Raw genomic sequence first — 23,544 nt, 5'->3', positions numbered from 1 at the left:
AATAAAATACTTTGTCATATGATTACCACAATAAATTTTGAAAGGATTTTTTATTTTATTATGCTCAACACTGTGTATTTAATACTAATCAAAAATAAATACATTTAGCTTCGTAGTATGTAGGATGAGTAGTGTGACATGGATAACAATTACCATACGCGTGTTTTTTTATTAATATTTCTTGTGTACACATAATTTAATGAAGAGATGAATTTCAAAGAATCTTTCACTTTCTCAGAGCGATATAATATTAAGAAAATTCAAAACCCTACACAGTTTAAAGTTCCTTAGAATATCTTTAACTTATTACAGATTTATTATACGAATATTTATCGTAAAGTACAAAGAGAAAATTCTTAACTTACTGCTAATATGGATGAAAAATAATCCACCAGTATGACGAAACAAAATTATTACGTGTTCTATATGAGCAAATAATATCAATATAAATAATAGTAAGAAACATCGAAAGATGTTCAAATATTTGAATACATCTTACTTTTATATTTTGTATTCACATTTTATTACTAACCCGATAAATTGTATACGATGCATTTTATGATTAACTGTTATGTATTATACAATTTTAGCATGATTTATCGTTCAATAGCGCCTTAAACTAAATGTTATTGTTATAGTAATATTTTTATCACACCACTAACCTGATTTGTGTTTCGTTAGTCTCGTCGACGATTTTCAGTCTATTATTACTCTCAGTGCCATCTTTACAGATAAGAATCTCGGTATGACCATTGTTGAATGGTGAACTAGGTCTTCTGGATGATTTAGGATCGGATTGTTCGATTAATTTATTGCCGTTTTCGATTGGGCATGGAGAACCGACACAGCTACTGTGTACTTTATTGTCCAAAAAATCGTTGAGTTCAGTTGTCGGATGCAATTGACGCATCAACTAAATAAAAATTAAAATTAAAATGTATTCCGTTCATTAAAATAATATTTAATATAAATTATTGCATTTCTTAATAATGTGAAAATCATAATTTTGGTGCACAATAATTACACAATAAAATCATTATGATTACTACCTATAAAATCAATATCGACATTTTTTTTAAATACGTAAATAGAAATTGTTTACTTGTAATGTTTGGATATATTACAATTTTTTGTTTTTAAATAAATTAATTCTGTAGTCTTCTTAATAATTTTAAATAAGATCTTTACCAAAATAAAAGTAGATGGTATTAATTAATATGTACGCACTTAGTTTAACAATAAATGTACATTTTCGAATGATTCGTTAGGAATAAATAAATTAAAACGAAAAAATATTTCACTCAAATTCTCAATAGTACCTAGAAAGACGACCCATCTTAATTAGTCATTAATGTGTATTGAATTATTAGAATAATGAATGGTGATTAAATAAATATTAAAATCCTTTTAAGAGGACGAAATACCAATAAAATACTTAGTACCTACGAAAATACAACCAAATAACAAACAAATATATAGTTTCAAAATAATATTAGTTTTTTAATTATTTGAATTATTTATAATGTTTATGAAAATTAAATTTTAAGCAAAAATTTCAATTTGACCAAGAGAATAAATTAAATTATTAGGTGCGAGAATAAGGTTTTCAAATAGTTAAAGGGAACGTTTCGGCGCCATTGGGTCGTACCTATTTGAACCTTTTTGCAGGTCAAACCCTCCTGAAACACAGAAACGTGTCTAATTAACTGACTCATAAATCTTGACGGTATATAAAACAGGCCAACTTAGTTTTCACGTTGTGTGGTGTCCGATTTCAAATTGAAGTTTTTGACCACCACTCATATTTCAACGTCGGAGATTATTTCTCATTAAAGGAAACCACCCAAATGATTGGTTAAAATAATATCAATTTTGAAATTCTCAACATTTTGCAACCCGTGTGAAAGTATAAAACATATATTTATACACTGTTATACACTGCATAATAACAAATATTAGTAAATGTATTATGTTCACACAACGCAATCGAATATTTAAGTAATAAAAACAATGAATAATTATTATTAAATATCATTAGACATTAAATAATATCACTGATCATCTTTTATATAGTATTTGATAATATATTGAATTAATTTCTTTTTATAAATAACTATCATTAAATTGTACATAAAATTCGCTTCCTCCGTGTAAAATAAACGTAAAAATTATCTAGTTTTAAATTTAAGTTCGGTTAAGAAAAAATTTAAAAAAATCAATGAATATTTTTTTGTGATTTTTTCAAAATAATATAAATTTAATTACAGTATTATAATTAATTTATACAGTAAAATATTATGTTTGATTTAATTTTCATGTTCGTAAATCAAAAGTGATATTTTACATAAACACTTTAAACAATATTCGTAGTAATCTATTTTAATCGTATTTTTTCGCAAGATTGAAATAGAATTATTCAAATAGTTCATTATATTAAACATGGTGATGCAATACAATAGCCAAAAATAAATTAGTACCATAACAGTTGGGACGGCAAATAAACAAATTATCGTTATTTGTTATTGATTTACACGGAAAATTATAACAATGTACTAGCACACCGCGGAATTCTCCGCACATACCATTTAACTTTCTTTCGTGTATACGAAATTGCATATACCAGCTGCCGTTTTGAAATATAAATAAGGTTTCGCATTCAATGGTGAAGTACGAAGGTAAAATGCTTTAACGAAAGGTATCGACATTGTTTGCTATACAACACATTATTATGAAATATGTTGCAAAGTAAAAATGAAATATTATATAAGGCTTGACGAATAATTTACATGATTTACAAACGAAATACTGAATAAAAAATAAAAAATACAAAAAATGAGTGTACACTTTAATTCATAAAATTTCATGTGTAGTCAACAATCTGAGCGAAAAATTGAAACTGACTGAGACATTCGTGTTTAATACAATAATTTAGTAAAATACATTTATTTTACAATATTTGTCGAATTAATTAAATATAACGCGGTGCAGTTTAAATTATAACTCGTACAGCGTGAATTAGGATGTGCGTACACATGAATACAAAATACTGATTTCGAAATAAAGTTGTAGTGTTATATTGTTTGGAATAAAAATCATGTTTTTATATAGAAATAACGGATGGATAAATTTAAATTCAATGAGTATCTACATTAATTATGTTTAAATTGTATACAGTTGATTACATTGGAATACACAACTGTATATTGTAATACCTGACTCGTATCGCACTTAAGGGTTGCTTAAACATTTACGTAGTAAAAACAAATAAAGCACAGCAACAAGTCGTCTTGATCGAACGCAGTGTCAATAGAAAAAAAAAAAAATTGGTTTTTTAATTTTTGTGTCGAGTCAGTTTGACATTTTAAAATTCATATGTTAAAGTAAGACCATTTATTACACGATTATTGTTACTACCTATCTGTTACTATCTTACTGATCCTTTAGAATACAATATAGGTCTCGCGTTCAAAACGTACCTGATGAGCCAATTTAGTAATGTCGACTGGTGTGATACGTTTGCTAGCGGCCAGCCGTTCCAAACGTTCTTTGGCTTCGTCTTCGATCCCGATGAAAAAGGCATCGTGAACTTGACCCAGATCGGAACCCGCCGAGTCGATGCTGGTCGTGACGACTAAACGACAACAAATAAACACAAATACGGAAACAATTATTAAAAACGTATACGCATCATGCATATATATGATGTGTATCGCGCGCACGTACGATAATACTATTACGGATTCTTCGCGCCAAAACCACCATTCGCTATCTCGAGCCGAACCTTATTGGTTCTCAAACTTTTTTATTCGTCGAGCCCTCGAGGTACTATGAAAAATCCGCGGAGCCCAAAAAACAGTGAATGCCAATTTTAAAATGAAAAATAATATTATGTACAGGTGATCTGCGTTTTACCAAATCCGTTTCTTTACAATACACATCGTCGGCACTATACGGTCCAAGTAATTTTCAGACGTTACGGTCCAAATGATGTAATAATCTATAAAAATGTAACTATTTGATTGATGACAAAGTCGGATATTGATATAATGCAGATGTCCTCGCGGAGCTTCCGGCGGTGACCAAAGACTCGGAGCGCAGTTTGAAAACCGCTGTTGTAGACGATAATATTGAAATATGATGTGTTTACGATTCGTCGTTGACGACAAGTAAACCGGTTACTGCGATATCGGTGTGTTATCAGCGAAGAAATTGATACCGGTCATCGTTCCCCGGAGAAACTTGAGGTTTTCCAAGTGACCTACTCTCCGCCCGACCACGACACATCCGATTTCTTTCTAAATTATTGTTATTAATAAATAACACTACGCGTGTGCATTGCACCGATTTGCAATGCTGTAATGGCGTGGCGCATTATCGTATTCGCCGAACACCGCTCGTTGTTTTCTTTTCTTTTTGATTTTACGTCGGATTTACGGAAATCTCATTTCACGCGAACTCATTGCACACTGTTGCTATACCGAGCGGATACGTGATGAGTTAATTAATCGAACAAACGTATTTTGTACTGTGGAACGTATAATGTACAATTGTAATAAATTATGTATGCGACGTCGTTTACAAAATCGACTTTCCATTCTAGATGTATCTGAACTGTTAAACGCACTTTTACCATCCAAAAATACCGATTTCTAAGAACAATAATAAATTTACTTCATATTTGTAATTTTCTCCGTTTGTTCCACAGTTAGGAAATTAATCATTTTGACACTGATTCTATTACGTGGCACGTGCAATGTACATCGAAACACAATTGTATTGGTTTCGTATATTTTATGGCTTTCAACCCCCCAGTTCTCATTAAATTTGTGTAATTGCTTCAATTGTGTAATTATTTCTTTAAACGAAAACAAATGAAACCTCAAAATTCACGCGGATGCACTTTTGGAAAAGAAGCTTTCTACTGAGTACCAAAAATCAATTTGAAGCTTTTCTTCAAGGACATTCAAACTGTTTATACAACGTCAACACATTTATTGAACCTACGAGTACATTCATATATTTATTTATTTCTTGTGTGTTAGACTGTATTATAGTCTTATACAATGTTAACTGATGATTATTATCATTAATATTATTATTTATTTTATTATTACGATTACTTTGATTTAATTATAAAATAATATATTTGAATTATTTAATTTTAATTATCTTATGATCAAACTAACTAAACGGTTTTTGCTAAAAGCTACTAAATGTTTCAATAAGAATAAGAATCAAAATTAATTAGAAATTGATACAATTGAAGTACGTAAACTTTGCGTTTTCGGTGTAATAAAACAAAACCTGTCAAGGCACCATCATTCATGACGAAATTTCCACAGCGAAAATGCATTACTTCTCAATTCGAGAGCGAGAGAGCCTCCGCGAAAACGTGCACACGTCTAAAACTGTAATCTATTCTAAAATCACAGCTGTGTCTAATGTTCGTATAATGTGAACGTATATTGGTTAACAACTATCTCGACTCGTTACGAAGTCAAACCGCGAGGAAAAACAAAAATAATCGACTTCAAACTAGTTTTTAAGATTTTAATAACAACGTTTTTTTGTTATGTTATTCATTAATCGAGTAATTTTTAATCGCATTTAAAAAATATACCTATATATTATTGTAATAGCCGTTGGCAATTTAATAGTAAATAATGTGACTACTAACAATCGGTACATAAACAAATTAAAAGTGTATGTAGGAAAACTTCCGGCGTTTAATTTTTAATGCTAATTATTCTGCTGCACAATACTCAGGTGTGTCTGTATTTCACAACAGAATAATTGACATACCAAATTTAAATTAGGTAGCAATATTATAATGTTATGGTGAGCATTCTAAAATATCGAACAAAAAAATAAAAACAACTCGGAGAGACAAAAATCAAATTAATATAGTTGATTTTAATTAAATAAGTAAAACCATAGTATGGTTGGTTTTAAACATTTCTACTTAAAAAAATCGATGTATTTTCCAGAATACCTATTTCTACCCGAGTATACGAACAATAATGTGGGATTTTTACTACGTGTCTTACGTTATTCCAATTTGATGCTGGAATACTTAACTTGATAACATAAACTGAAGAATTTATATTGTTAAGTAATAGTCACGACACATACGTTATCAGCACACATAATAAATACCAATAGTGGGCTTGTTCGTACAAGTTATTAGACATAAGAGCCATCGGGAAGTAAATATAGAAAAATATAACAATATATTTTCTATATTTTGTTCAAAATTCTGACATTTAAAGTGATTATATTTTCAAACAAATCTATTAAAATATGAATAGTATAATGTAAACACTGTGTTGATACTACATAAGCTGACCATTGATCATATATTCGAAATATTTGTATTCTATTGCAATTAGATGCGTCTCTAGAAGAAAGGCATATGTTATAAATTTGTCGTTATTGGTTTTTTCTTGGAAGAAGGACAAATGTAGCATGGTAAACAAGTAGGTAAGGATTTAGTTCTCCTCACAGTCTTGTTTAACATGTTTTACTACAAATTGTTTAAGTTTATAAATTATTTGAATATGTATTTGAAAGTTTCATGGTGTTAATAAATTATTCAAAAAATCAAAAATGAAACTTATAGTATTAATGTTATTATCCAAAACGATTGTGAAGAAGGTCATATGTTACACCTGATGTTTATTAAATTCTTCAGCTGCGCGCTTTCTTTTTTTCATTCCTCCTGTAAAATTTTAAATTTGTAACATATGCCCTTCTTCTAGAGACCCATTAAATTGTAATGAAGCGCAACATCGAATTGCGTATTATCTGGTTGTACCAAGTATGTGTTCAAGTCAAAATTAAAACAGATACAAATTATGTCTTTAGAGTTTCCAACTACAAAACGATTAATAGATAGAAGTAATTTCGTTTTTTTTCTTTTCTTAAACTCATTATTAACTATGATTTACAACTTAAAATTATATTATCTTAATGAACAATAGTAAAAAGATTCTAACTGTGAAGCATTGTATTTATCAAACATAACAAAATAATATGTTAAATATTTAAAATGATATTATCTGCGACACGTATAGAAGTTATACATTATAACGTGTATACTAATGCCAAGTCATGAAAACTATTCCATTTCGTTCACTTTCCAATTAAATTGTCTTAATGAAGTAAATATTAAGGTAAAAAGTTTAGCAGTTTTTATTCTACAATAGGTATAGATAGCACATAATACACGTTTTATTATAAGTGCTATTTTAACCGGTTTCTTATTGTACTTACCTAAACATATATTTAAAAACATTTTGATATTACAAAACTAGCTGGTAAGTATGTAAAAATATTATAATAATACTACAATAGTTGTTAATAAAATATATAGAAATATATGAGCATTAAAATGTTAATTAAATGAATAAATGTGCGACGGAATTCAATTCAATAATTTAACTAACAATATAAAATCATTAGTTTCTAAGGTATAGTTATCTAATAAGAAATATAACAGTACTTGTTATGTACTATTATACCCGAATACTTGAGTATAAAATATATTATTTTGAAAACAAAAAACGAGCAATAGTATTTTTTGAAGTAATTAAGATTTTCATAAAAAATAATTTCCAGCACAAAGTAAATCGATTTCTTTTACTCTGGATTTTCGATCCATAATCACAATTTTAAAAACCTATTATTTTTATCTTTAGATTCTTGTAACATTTATCAATTTATCTCATGTAAATTAAAATGTGTGAATAAATTTCAGGACCTTTGCCATTTTATTTTAAAAAATAGAAAAAATTATTAGAATTGTAATATTTTATTTTAAGTTTTACGGCTTGCTATATGTAATAAGAATAGTAGTGCGCCGATTCTAAACACACGCGTTATCAATAAATGTGAGTTTGTAAAAATATAAATAATTCATCAGGCAGAATTGTAGATAATTATGAAGTAAACACGTTCAAGCGTAATTACTTTGATAAATTTCAATGTTTGCAATAATTTTCAATATTATCGCTTGTTTATAGCTGAATTAGTCACTGAAATGGCCTTGAAATAGAAATCTAATAAAAACCGTGTAGTTATAATTCTTGAAACTAATGATGTATCAATGGACATTTGCGCAGTACGCTGGTATATTAACATAATATGCTAAGTTGATCCAGTCCGAGAATTATTTACACAAAATTATGTATTCATTTAAAAATTAAATTTACAACAGTAAAAATGATACACGAGTTATAAACTTCAGAAAATTAAAACTCATAATATTGTTCCTTTTTTGTAAATACCATAAGTATCGAATTATTTTTATGAAAATTATTTAATTTCAGTTGGAAAAAAAATAATAATAATAATAATGTCTCATAGCAATGCACATTAAAAAACAAAATATTAATAAATTATAATATCTTATAAAAAAAATTTGATTTAGTTTCTATAGTGCATTTACACAACCATTGATTATACAAATAATATAAATATATAGATGAGATAGGTTTTGTATGGTAATAAAATATACACGTGAACGTATATCTGAATAGCAGAGCTATAAAATTCATTGAAAACATGAACAATAAAAAAAAAAAATTTACAACTAGACTATCGGAATACATTAGTGGCGTAAAGGTATTCTGTAGTCGATTTTATTCACGCGCATACATAATATAAGTGTGGCTACGTATAATCGTTAAAGTTTCTCGGTGCGTCTCGAATCGTACACAATGTGTAATACATACACGTATTATGTTATACTTGTTTGCGTCCAAGTATCGATGCTCTATCGTCGAGGCGCTACACAATACGTATATTGTGCTTAACATTACGTTCACCCGTACGCATTGCGCGCGCACTTCGCACACGCTCATGATAACCTTAGAAGACATTTAATTTGAAACGGCGAAGGTCTTTCTACATTTATTTCGACCTGAGTCGGGTATATTTCTTTTTCTCTCTCTCATTCTCTCTCACTATCTCTCTCTCTCTCTCTCTCTTTCACACACACACACACACTTTTTCCATTTTTTCAGCTAGTACAAGAAGTATGATAATATGTCTGTGTGAAAGTAAAAATGCAAAAATACCGTCGCTATAGTTTCGATTGAAAATCGCAATGCGATCCGTTTTCATAGAACCATGCACGTTCAGAAACAGAACAACGTTACAATATTCCATTAGGAGTACTGTACTTCTAATACCGGTTTTTTAACGTATCGCGAACTTCGGTCGAAGCCAAGTTTTTCGTGAAAACCGCGGGGGCGCGTTAAGAACAGTCTACGACGGAACCGTATCGTCGGGATTGGTAAACATTCCGTTTTACACGGCTAGCCGATGCCTATCCAATACCGGTATCCACGACATTATTTGTGACGGGACTGGACAGTATTTCCATCATAGAAATGTTTACGGTTCGTTCAGGGTTCACTGTATATACGTAACAAAATCCACACCTCGATTCGAACGGTCCGAGTTCATTACACCCACGTCCATGGATGTTAACCTACGCCTATACGCGGTGTGCCGTGGCGGTGCATGTCTGTCCGTGCACCAGGTCCGATCTCGCGCCGCACTATTTGCGTAGACGAAGTAATGATAATAATAGTAATAATAGACCATTACGAAAGCGGAAAATCTTTTTCTCTCCCTCTCTCTTCTCGCGATGCGACCTACGACGGGGAAGAACACGGAAAGTACCGCGGCGTACACGGTATAATTGTACACATACACTCGTACGTACGTGAACACGTACGTACAAACCACACACACACGCGCGCGCGCGTATAAGTATTAACGTACAAGTATCGCCGCGGAACGTGTGTGTGTTAGTTACGGCGAGTTGCGCGTGATCCTCCGCTCCTTGACGCGCGCAGCAGGAGGAAGACGAGTGATGGACCGAAAAAACGCGCTTTGCTCGATGTCAAGGGCAACCGGTCGCGCGCATACATAATACAGTATATGGCAACAGCGCATTACGTGAGCCTCGGCCACTGCACAGGCTCCTGACAATAATATATATTGTTCCTCGACTCATAATACGAACCCGCGCGCGCGTAGGTACGCATAAGCGCATTGTTTCTTTCATGGTTTTAATTTACGTCGCACGCAGCATCTGCAGGATAATTCGCGTACGTGTATTCTCAAGGTCCCGAACGGGAAGTATAACCGACGGTCGGTGCAGGCAAAGAGGTATGAGGATCTTTGCTAATTGATGTCCGAAATTTAATGACCCTCGAAGGGTGCATTTTCCGTGGTTTCCACGTCGATTGAGATGAACTGCGGATGTTCGTCGACAACAATGCGTTCTTATATGCGTATTTTATTAACTGTAGGTATCCAATTCCTAACACCCGACCAATGGCTTCCGTCCGGCAATCGTAATCCGTAGTTCGTAAAGGGATCAAATCACGTTGTAGCTCTTTTGTATACCAGTACTACCATATACGTTGCTTATTTCTGCATTATCATGGTATCAGATTATATCAGAAATAAATATAGTTAAACTATGAACACAACTTAATTGGATAATTACTATACTAGGTTATAGGAGCTGTTGTTTTACTTTTTTTTTGGAATTCGTAACGTTTGGTGTATAACTGAAATATCTCCCACCTAAACTTAAAACTATTCCGGAAAGTATATTTCGTCACTCTCATTCGTACTTTTTTTTCTACAAAGACCTGATCGAAATTTGCTCAAAGAATTTCATAATTGTCTATTTTTCGTTACCATATGTTATTATTATGTTCAATACGTTCACGGTGTCGATAAAATATAAAAAATGACCTAGTAAGTAAATATTTAGGAACGCGGGAGATAATGTGTCACTACCACTGGCAGCGTATAAATATACAATTGTATAAATGTACTGGATAATTATAATAGATATTGCATTTGGCATAACGTTATTAACCATAACAATTATTGTTGCAATATGATACTGCAGTTTATATTTCATAAAAAAAACCGCCATTTTCAAGAGTATTAAATTTCTATAATATAAATTATTTTAACATGATTAATATTGTAATACTTGCGAAATAATTCAGATTGGTTAATACATTTACATACCTATCGTGTTCTAAAAAAGAAAACATACACAATTGTATGAACCAAAAACGGCAGTATAGTTATGAAAACTATGATTTCCTCGAAACCCAGATTAAAAGTTCATTTAAAAATTATCCCACAGCTATTAATATTCCTAATTATAATATCTTCTTCTTCTATTTGGTTTCGGCCTTTAAGACCATGTCGCTAAATACAAATCTTGCCATCTGTCCCTGTCTTCTGCAGCTTCTCTCCATCTGATTCCTGGTTCTAACGTTTTTAAGTCCTTTTTTACACAATGTTCCCACCTCAATCTGGGTCTTCCTAAAGATCTTTTACCTATTGGTTCTTCCTCTATTACTTGTCTAACTAAAGATCCTTGCTTACGCCAGGCATGGCCCCCCCAATTATAATATATAATTACTAATAATGACTAGCTATAGCTAAATATGAAGTATAAAATTACATCCAATGAAGATAATTCTTTGTTTGAATTAATAACAATTTGTTATATTTAAAGCAAAAATCATCTTTGAATTATAATAATTAAATAAGTAAATTAAATAAATAATTTCGTTTAAAAAACTATTATATAAAAATTTATCAAAATAAACTTATTAATCGAGCATGCCTCAATTTTAGGATCAAAAGGTACTTGGATACATTTAAAAACTTTAATTTAAGTATATGAAAAATTATAATATATGTTAATTGGTACTTATATGAATACTGTATTACCAAAAAAATACATAAATGCAACTTATTTTCTTTGTAGGCCAAAAATCTTAATTAAATATCTGTGATAACAATATTCGAATTCATTCCACGAAGAATGAAATAGACGAAAACAATTACAGTAACGGATAATTGAGCCAGGCGATTTGTTTCGGTCGAGGGCATCGAATTTTATATTGCATGTAGTTAATGTGGACGGTTTACAATTAGTTGATGATGAACAGAAGATTGGTTGACAAAACGCGAAATAGGTTAGTCTAACATTCAATCAGTAGGTGGTAAAACTACATTACATTTTTAGTATCAGATTGCCACTCGGTATGTGCTAAATTTTTTTCAACATTATCAATTCTTGAATAATTCAACAATACTTTTCAACTTCTCAACAATCAAATTTTTGAGCAAAACTTTTTTAATTCTTAAAAAATGTAATTTCAATTTAAATTTGCGAACAAATTTTTGTTGTTAAATTTTGTATTACTTATATAAATTACTATTTTACGAAACTTTCATTTTTTTAATTCAAACGGTTAACTGTAATAACGACCGAGTAAACATCTATTTTTTTGTCAATGAATGTTTTCGATTTTTTTTATTCGAGAAAATGTCTTTATACACTTTTGATATAAATATTGCTAGTCTTGAATAATCACGGGTAGTTTTACAGTAATATGACTGAGTGTGGCATATTCAAACAATTTGAAAACATTAATTTAAGCTTAAAAATCACATTCCTAAGAGTGCAGTATGCATAAGAATATATGTGTATAGTTTTAAAATTGTTTTCCTAAAACCTGATAACACGGACAAATAATTTAAGAATGGAAAGTAGTTTTTACATTTTTTAAAAATAAAAATATGTTTTTCATGTGCATGCAATGTAACATGGAATATGGGTACAATATACCTTTCTTTCCACATTTCAAAAATATTTTTAAACACGCAAAGTTCAGGAAGTTTATAACTTCTTAAGTACTTGTATTGTATTTGTATGCATATTAATCGATTACAAATACTGATGATAGTGATATTTTCCTAAGAAAAAACATAGTGTGTGCACGTGTATATACAAAAAATGTGTGCAAGAAAATTTTACTACACATTTTTTATAATTATTATTAAAAGACGTTTTAAACAAATATAAATTAATTAATATTATAAATTGATAGCACGCTCAAGCGTTCCGTTGAAATAAACATACGTACGTTTTAGTACGTCACCAAAATATTCAGAATTTACAGTACCCATAGACCATATTTATAGTGTCATAGTAAATTAACGTTCACAATATTCATATAAAATTGGATAATTTGTAAATGATTATTTTAATTATAGTAATATAAATCACGTATTTTTTTATTAAAGAGAGTTCTTAGTTACAAAATAAATATATTTACAAATTCAATGCAATATATATATATAAGCTATACAAGCACTAATCCTTAAATATAATTTAAGTAATTTTATTTCTAAGATAAACTTTGGCTTTAATTTTTTACAGTGAAAATTAATTAAATATAACTATAGAAAATTCATAGTATGAATTTATAAAAATTATTATTAATTTTTACAAACATAAAATTAATTAGTCACTGAAACAAACTATGGTTGAATCATTATTTCATTAACTCTAAATCAAATTGTAATTATAACTTTATAGTTGTAATTGGATTATAGGTAATAATATAATATTTTACTGTTATTGAAATAAAATAAGGTAGCAGATTATTATTTTGAAAACTAATATTTCTCTATCTGATCATCTGCTGATTAAAAAATAATAAACCTAAAGGAGAAACATAACATTTCTTTGGGTTTGAAATAATTGAATTTCGTAAATTTATTTAATAGTTATATCTCAATATAACAAAGGGACATGCCTATTAATCTTACTTCAAAATAGTATTTACTCTAAATAAAATATATTTAGAAGAATAATTAAAGATATTTAATAGCTGTGCTTGACTTGACGAAGAGAGACGAGGGAGGAGATTGAATACTCCAATTAAATAATCATATATTCTAGCGTACACCTACTATTTTTCTAAAATAAGACACATGTGATGGTACTTTATTTAAGTTTAGTTTTTACAAAATTACAAAAAGTTAATATTTTTGTACATAATATACAATTTACAAAATGTGAACAACTAACTAATTATTAGTATTTGATCCAGTGGTACATGATAATTGATAATAATCAAACATTAACATCGATCATTTTTGTTGGCATACTCTATCGCGTATCTAATTACCATTACATAGATAGCCTGTAATTTTTTTTTAATGTTTTTACAGTTTATAATTACAATTTTGGACTCATTTTAGCTTCTTTAGAGAAATAACATGTATAGGTACTATATTTATATAATTAGGTCATGGTTCAAACTTTGAAAGTAAGTATATTAAGTTATGAAATATTCGTTAACCTGCCGTAACATGTTTGAGAGTATCATAAGGGAGTGATAATACAGTTATGTACAGTTTTTAATAAGGAAATAAGGATGCAAAATGTGTGTGTATCATCAGAGTACCTTTATTTCCCCCCTCCAAGTTAAGTACTGTAAAATACATATAAGAACTTTGAAAAAGTGATCATAATAATAAGATTTGAATTTAATTAAAATATTATTTTACAACTAGAAAAAGTTTATTAAAACTAGTAAGTAAAACAATTATTTTTATTGAATTAATTAAGGTGTTTAAAATATTAATATTTGTTTTGACAACTATAATACACATTATGAAATAATAAACATAATTTTTCAATTGGATTTAAATAAACATACGTTTTTGGGTTTGATATTGCGTAGAATTTCTTCTAAACAATAAGAATTCCGTATACTAGTTGAAACTATTTAGGATCTGGTAACTTTATCCGCTAATATGTTTTGCATTTCCTTTTTTCTCACACACACGATTAATCGTTTTCTCTAATATCAGGACTTCCAAATCTGCTAAGTAGCAAATGCAACAGTACACATAAAAATATTCATATGTGCCGATATCATCCAGTATTTTTCACGATGCAAACTTGTTTTATTCACCACTGTCCGCTCAAGATTCGAGGTTAACAACAGCACCAAAGGAAAACTCGATTGACCGGTTCTTCACATTCTATTTCTCTCTCTCTGTCTCATTTTGTACATTTATCTGCGAGTGATATTTATTTATACATACGTACTATTTAAAAATATGAAAAATGTACTACTAAACTACAATATAACGCTCTAGGATCAATTATTCCGGAACCGGAACATTTTAAACGATTTCATCATTCAATATTGTATTTCTATAATTATAATATATGTGTTTATTATATCATAATAACCACTCCAGTATGCAAAGCGGTTGTGGCTTATTTAAAATGGAATTCATTGTTTATACCTAAACATTATTGTATTTTAACAGTATAATTTATATGCAATGATTTAAAAAATAAAAGGATAACATTTTTTTTTTTTTTAATTTGCCTTTGTTCGCACATTACAGCAACGGATAACATTATGTTCATTGTTTTTAAATCCAGAGATAGAAATGTACAAAAACTCTATTTTATGAAGAGATGAAATATAAATATATGTAAATGAGTTTGAAATAAAATAATGCATGCATCATTTTATTTATATTTAACCAAAAATATCCATTATATTTATTATAATAATCAATAGTTAGGTACAAATTTTTATTTTATAAAATGTTATTAAATGTATTATTACAATGTTTTTTTTTATTGCAATGGTTTACTGCTGGACAATACAATTCATTTATTATTTTAGGTTTTTCCCCATTTAGTCAACTTATTTAACTAAACATGAATAATCATTAAAATGAAAAGTATTCGCTATACACTAATTAATAAAAATAAACTGTATTTTAAATATAATATTTATTTTTACCTAGTAAGAAATAAAATGGATTTATAAAAGAATTTTAAAATAATATAATTTTCTATTATAAAATTAAAAATAATTAATATTATATCTACAAATAAATTAAGAAATCTATAGAGAACGTGTATTTTATACGTCGCAATTTTGCAATTTTGAGGATTACTTCTCTGACGATATTATTAAAATATCATGTATACATATACATATATTTTTTTTGTAAATATATTTATAGCTACTATCTACTCCATAATAGATTATGGCCGGAAGCCGGATATCCGTATGCACACGTTCACAAGTGTGGGGAGAATCGATGGAATTTCCTTGGCAACCAGGTACAATCAAAACATCCGAAATTCACTCCCACTAAATAACATTATTAAAAACTGGACGTACACGAAGTAAATACAACGTCCAAATACATAAGATTCTCAGTCATGTGTCGCTGAGTTGTACATGTTATTATTGCGGTCAGTGGTTTAGTGATCAATAATATATCATGTATACGTCGAAGATTCTTGAACTTCAAGAAACAAACTGTTTTGATAATCGTCAATAATGTTTAGAAATAAAATTGTTTCTTTGTAAACACTCTGTACCTTAGAAAATAACTAATAAATTTCTTATAAAAGTACATTATGAAAACTATTTCCAAGTTCACTCTAAATTCTTACCAATCATAACAAAATCCTTTATTCTTAATACTACAATAACCAGTTAAATATTATAATTTTTTAAATAAACTAGATTTATTAATTATAAAATCATGGTACATTTTTTACATTACATAATTTTTTGTATTGTTTTATTGCTTTTGGTCAAAAATACGACTTTTAATTCATTTAAAAGCTTAAAACCTTGTTTCAGGACATATATCATACGAATCCTTTCAAAGTATTGACGTCATCGAGGTCAAGGCAACTTTATTTTATCTCACCAAACTAAATTTAAATAAATTATCGCAAAGTGTAACAATATATTTTTAACAATTAAACTTAAAATAGTTATAAAATTCAATAATAGTTAAATGTAACTCAAGGTTTTTACTCTATCAATATATCATTGGAATTGTATAAGTTTGGTACCACCATGTTCTTATTGTACACTTTGAATCTAATATACGAGTAACTGAAGAATACTATTTCAATAAATTTAACGTAATTTTTAATATTTGATAATAATAAATGTTATACATATTATTAAGTTAAAAGGTTACACTTCATTAACTTAAAAAAAAATTTAATATTACTACAATGGATAATCTATCTTAAATATATTTTTCACTGAAAATATCTACAAAATAATTTTATACACGGCTGATTTCTTTGAAAACACGAATGATTTTTAAATATATTATATACATATATTAATTTATAACAACTAAATCTTACACTTGAGTATAGAACAGTATTTAATTCGTAAAAACCGAAGAAACGCACATGCGAGTATCTATGTATGTATAAGATATTGAAGTACACATACAAAAAATATGTATGATATTTAAGTAATAAAACAGAAATTTAACTTTGTACTAGCTCAAATGCAAAATATTAATACTCTGTGTAATATTATTTTTATAACATAAATTGTTTATTATTTAATTTAATTTAGTAACTCTTTAATTTGAGTAATCAAATCCATTTCGTATTAATTGTACAATGCTATATACTTTTGAAAGATCTTGTAAATTATTTTCTACATAGAAAATTATTTGTTCGTTTTATAATATTTTTCTCATTTGTATACCTATTTAGAATAAAATAAATAAATTCAGCGGATCATCATTGTTTTAAAAATATAAAATTCGCATAATGCTACAATATCTTATTACATTAGTAATTTTTATTCTGGTGTTCCAAATAACTTAAAGTACGTTTATTCACATACATTGTTCTACAAGTTATAAGAAAAAATGTTTTCATTATTAGATTTTACATTAAAAATATCTTGTGGTATTTTATTAAAGCAGGTTAAACCCTTTTTTACGTTGTCCTCAACCCAAATTACTCCTCAAGTGTCTCTTTATTTATTTGTACATTTTTAATTAATACTCATACAAAAATATGATATAACCAAACTTAAGAATTTTTAATTACCATGGGTCATACAAATTAAGTACCCTTATGTATTTAATATTACATACAAAATAATAAATATTAAGTATGCGTTAAGAACTTACTTTATATTTTCATATTATAAAAGATAAAAAACGAAATCCTATATCCACACAACCAAAAAAAAAAAAAAAATTTTGTTCACCAAGTCACTGGATAGCACGAAACTCCGATAAAAACAGCACACACCGAAACGTTAGCGGCACGAGTAAAAAACACTGGGTATAACTAGGTAGACTAAAAACACAGACCTGTTATTGGTGTTACCTGGTGTACCTGTTGTGATCACTCGAGGTCGGTAACCGACTAGAAACGACAATCGTCGACCACAGACGATGTGGAAATTCTCATAAAAACACTACGATGATGATGAGTTGTAAGACGAGAGAGTTATTGCATTATTTTTTTTTTTTTACACTTACTCGAGACTTTTACGGAAATTAGAGAATACATATACATACATAGTATGAGAGTGAAAGTATAATATATTATTACCTATTATTTTATTGATAAAAAACTGTCCCTATTAGAATGTCAATATTTTCAGTAGACGCTATTCGTTTTATGGTAAAGGTTTGATGGTAAAACATTTGATAACAAAGAAGTTTTTTTTTTCTGGAAGAAAAACGTTTTAAAATATGTTTTTATTAAAAATTCTATAATAACTAAATTAGTAGGATAGAATTATTTTGTATTCCGTTGTTCTAATGTTTATCCATTATTTCGTTTTAAAAACTAGTAAATCGATAGGAGGCCTAACACCGCTCTATGTACAAATTATTATGGTACCTAATATTAAATTTCTAATTTAATTAGAATCTAATCTTAATTTAAATCAGAAAAACTTAACCTAACTAAATAAATAACATACCACATATCGCCCTTTTATTTAAATCATTTAGCAGTGTTTCATTTAATGAACAATACATCACCCCGAAAAAAATAATGAAGAAAAATATAGACACATATAAAATAAAATATAATGCCTAATACGTATACTACAATAAGTTACTTAAATAAATTTAAGCTATTTAAATATTTCAGTATGAATTCAAAAATATCTAAATATTTAAGGGTAATGGATTCAAAGTATGTATATATGACGTGAATTACAGTATATGTTAAAAATGTGCTTACCTTTTTTAACTCGAGGTTTTAAATTCATACAAATTGTCCTCGTAACAATACACTGCAATAATATTTAGATATTATCAAGTTTTAAACACAGTTCAAATTTAATATTTTCTTAAGAACTCACCTGATAGAGATAAGATAATAAATCGTCACGGGTCATTTCTGCGATTTGCTGTCCATTAATTGCGAATATTTCATCACCAGTTTCAAAGTCTGCGCGGTCAACTTTTGAACCTTATCAACCAATTAGTTTCAATTAATAATTATAAAAGAAAAATGAATTAGTTTATACTTGTAAGGATAGTCGGAACAATAGTAAAACCAAATTTCTAAATAAGGTAAGGAGAACTTTTAATGTTATAACTTTTGCAAAATAAAGAAGTCTAAAATTATGAAAAATTGAAAACTATGAGTGCCAATAAAGATTTGATTAAAATATTTTGGAACTAAGAAATATCTTATAATGCTAATATAAGTACTAGGTAAATGTTTCGAAATATTACTATTAATATTTATACGATAACAACTGAAAAATTTATATAACTTAATATAACTTTATATAACTTAATGGATATTCGTTAAAATTATCGTCAACATTACATTTTGTAAAGCTTATAAAAATGTTTCGCGACTTTACAGTAAATTTGTTTTGATACAAAGAAAATTTTATGAAAAATTACTACAAAAATAATTGATAGACAATATTTAAGTATAAAATCTGAATATTTTATACATTTTTAACAACCAAAATATAGTGAAATTTCAGGATTTTTAATGTTTTATTAAAATTTGATATTCAAACACTCATACATTATTTTTATTAATCAGTAATAAATATGTATGAGGAACTTTGTACTAAATTTTTCAGATTTTAAATATTCATCTAAATTTTCAAAAATGCATTGAAAATGTCAAGTCTCTACGATAATTATATATCTTTGGAGCTACAATGAAAACAAAAATTCGATTTTATTGAAAACTGGTATGCTACTTGTTAAAACTTTTTGTCAGTTTTTCGTAATTATTAAGAATATTGCTGGAAAATTACTATTGTAAAATTACTATTTGTAAAATACTAACTAGAAAACATTTTCTATTTTTAACTTTTTATTTAGAGATGATTAGTGATGAGCATCCTTTTGGTCGAAATCGTCAACACAAACAAAACAAAAGAATATCTTGAAAAAAACATTCATGAAAAAATTTTTTCAAAAATTTTAATACAAGATGTAATATATAATGATAATATGACCAATTTTAAATGATAATAATACATTTATTTTATTTTGAATACACATTATTAATAAATTGGATCTTAAAACTTTAATTCGTGTTTAATTCAAAACGTAAAACGTTCATAAATATTTTGTACATACGAGTATTTATTTATTTATTGAAATGTAATAAAAAATATTATTAATTAATAATAAATTAATAATTAATAATAAAATATTAATAATATTAATTAATTAAAATATTATTAATATTAATAATATAATATTAATATTAATAAGTAAATTAGAGTAACATATTTACCTAAAAGCTTGGCTTTATTATCTTCAGTTTCTTTAAGTATGAGCACGTATCCACCGAGGTCCATGGTGTGGATTATAGTAGAATTAGATAAAGATGCGTTGGAAAGAACCTAGATAGTAAATAGGTTCTTATAAATTGGAGTTCTTCGTCCTCTTCGTTATCGCTTTCGCAGTCTGAATCAGAATTCTCAGCCATATTGGTCGTAGCTTAAAGCTATTTGGGGCATAGCCTACCAAATTATTCCTTAAAAAAAATTATAAACTCTGTTAAAGGTTTATTATTAATTTAATACATTTTAATTTACATACAATTGTGTTTATAATGACGTACTTATACTGTCAAACTTAAAAACTTAAGTATTTTATTTTATTTCAGTTAATTGTTTTCGTAATATTACGTTATGATCCTTTTATAAACTAAAAATATAACATTTAATTTTAAGCGTTGGACTTGAAATGTTAAACGTATATCTTGGCCTACTAAACTAATTTGGATATCTCTCTCTGAATATATATCATGGTATTGCTAAATTATTTTTCACAACTTTTATATTACTTATATTAAATACTTACACTTAGTAAGTTCATTCATTATGCATTTCCGTGTATAGAATACATTATACTATTTACAGACTGTACAATTTTTACTTAATATTGAAATTGAATACTAATTAATAATGCACTGTTTTTTATACATATACAAAACCAATTGTATAATATTTTAATACAACTGTTGAATCTTTTTATACATCATAGATCAGCGTATCTGAATCGGGGGTACGCGTACCCCTGGTGGTACATGAAAGTACCTCCTTTTTACTCGAGAAAAAAAATTAATTGCGGAAAAAATGTATGCATTTGAATTAACAAATAATATATGATATATTTAATAACGAGCACAATGTTTGTGGGAAAAGCTTTTTCGTTATACTCGTTCATTAAAAATAAGTATCGTGATAGACTTTTTGTAAGTTCAGATTTATGAGTTTAATTATAATCTGTGGACCCAGATTAAAAAATTAAGTTTTACCAAACAACCCCAAGAATAACATTAATTTTAAACTGTAAAATTAATAGTATTTTTTATAAACAGTGTATGGCACGGGCGAATTAAAATAAATAATTACTTCAGAATTATTTATTTTCCATTAAAACTAATTTTATAATTTTTTATCATTCCTATGTGAAAATAGATAAATTGACAGTTGGGGCTACGTAAAGCAATGGTGAGAGTGATAAGTGAATAAAAACGAATGAAAAGTGCTGCCTTAAATAATTTAAAATTACAATTTATATATAGTATAAATATAATTATAATTATCAAGTACCTATTTAATTAATATAAATCTTTCTTGTTAACTAATAAGAAATTAAAAGTTAATTTATGTGATGTATATAACCTACGTAAAATTTATAACAAAATATTATTCAATATTTCAGTAAATTAAAAACCATTTGATATTTCTAATAATATCGAGGTAAATAAAAATTTAATTTTAATTTTTAATATTTATATTTATTTTATTCGAAAAATTTAATAATTTTTAATAAATTATTCATATATTTTATATAACTCTGTTGATTTTTAAAAGTATTGATCACAAAATTATTTTTATGTTCAATTTATTTTTATTTTTTATGTCAGTTATGTATTCGTTGTAGTTATTTTTTATTTCTGCAGAGGTATTCAAATATCACCATTGATTATATTATATATAATAACTTAAGTAGTAGATTTAATAACCTATATACTATAGTACCAAAATAATTAATATTTAAAACATTTATTTGATGATCAGTTGGCAGATTTCAATGTATATGGTATTAATATAACTAAATTCAGTATAATTTAATATCATATTTATAACTAAAAATTGTTGAATCATCAATATTTTCTGCGGTTTATTCAAATTTTATAAGTGACTCTTAAAACAATATGAAATACATTATATCTCGTTTAGACCTTTTAAGTGTTAGTTTTGATGGTTTTTTAATTACTAAAAATAATTTTTCATAAAGATATTGGATAAGATCTATAATTATCTTAAAATATTATACGAATGTTTTTTAAAAAAAGAGCACAGTATCAAAAACTTGACAGACAAATTCGTATAAATCAGTCTCTGATACGGAATATTTAAAAACACTATCTAACTCAATGGAATATTGGCTATAACTGAATAATTTGCAAAATATGTTTTCAGTCTTCAGTCAAAAATTAAATTTTATAAATATATGTATGCTGTCAAAACACGGGAACGTATTTAGAATAACTGCGTGAAAAATATGGTGCGTATAAAAATAATCGTTACATTCTCCTTCCCACTAAGCCTGGATTATGACCTTCATGGACCCGGGTCCAATACATGATTATGAGTCTATACTAATGAAAACAATTCTTCCCGGGGGACGTGCCCCCTGCACCCTTGATTCCCATTTATCAAAAAAAAGTAAAAAAGGGCTTCGTGGTGACATTCGGGAAGTATTTACTCGTAGCACAACCCTATTATAAATGTCATGACAATTTTCATGACAGTGTTGTTGAGAAATTGGTGTGTATAAAGTCTTTTATTTTAGATTCATATAAGGGTATGAGGATAAACAATTTTCTGTAAAGCCTACACGTAATTTATAAATTATATTATTGTTTTTAATTTAATACACATAATAATAATAGTGACACAAAAAAAAAAAAAATAGTTGACTATGACGAGATTATACATGACGAGGTTGAGTATACCTAAGCCAAGCTTTACTTTGTGTAGCTACATAACTCCGTGTGCAAACACTGCAAACAAATTTGCACAAGACTACTAGTTGAAATGTACACACTTCACACACACACACACACACACACACACACACATATTCAAGTAAAATGATTTTCATTCACATAATCAAGGAAAATGTATTCACTTTTAATGGAAAATTATCGCTTACATTTTGTATGCATATTTTAACTACATAGTGTATATATAGTTGGGTTGGGTCGAGCAAATTTTAATACTTTTTTTGTAAACAATATATGTGTGTGTGCGTGCGTGCGTGCGTGTGTGTGTGTGTGTGTGTGTGTGTGTGTGTGTGTGTGTGTGTGTG

General features: G+C 27.7%; 1 protein-coding gene across 2 annotated transcripts in view; it reads right to left on the bottom strand.

Annotated features, from left to right (window-relative positions):
* The window catches only part of LOC112680480 (MAGUK p55 subfamily member 5), a 46,549-nt gene extending 25,857 nt beyond the window's left edge, over positions 1–20,692 (bottom strand). Inside the window, exons 1-5 of one of the 2 annotated variants that reach the window (XM_025550574.1) lie at positions 20,450–20,692; positions 19,038–19,147; positions 18,917–18,968; positions 3,477–3,631; positions 663–913 (exon numbers count right to left, since the gene is read on the bottom strand). In XM_025550574.1, coding sequence (XP_025406359.1) covers positions 663–913; positions 3,477–3,631; positions 18,917–18,968; positions 19,038–19,147; positions 20,450–20,513 — 632 coding nt within the window. In that variant the 5' untranslated portion in view covers positions 20,514–20,692. Of the gene's footprint in view, positions 1–662; positions 914–3,476; positions 3,632–17,844; positions 18,020–18,916; positions 18,969–19,037; positions 19,148–20,449 lie in introns of those variants that run through there. The other variant, XM_025550575.1, reaches the window with a different exon arrangement.
* Between the last annotated feature and the right edge of the window lie 2,852 nt (positions 20,693–23,544).

This window comes from Sipha flava, unplaced genomic scaffold (genome assembly GCF_003268045.1).
Source record: "Sipha flava isolate LNK unplaced genomic scaffold, YSA_version1 177_pilon_pilon, whole genome shotgun sequence".
Taxonomy (NCBI): domain Eukaryota; kingdom Metazoa; phylum Arthropoda; class Insecta; order Hemiptera; family Aphididae; genus Sipha; species Sipha flava.
This window is presented reverse-complemented; position numbering and strand designations above follow the sequence as displayed.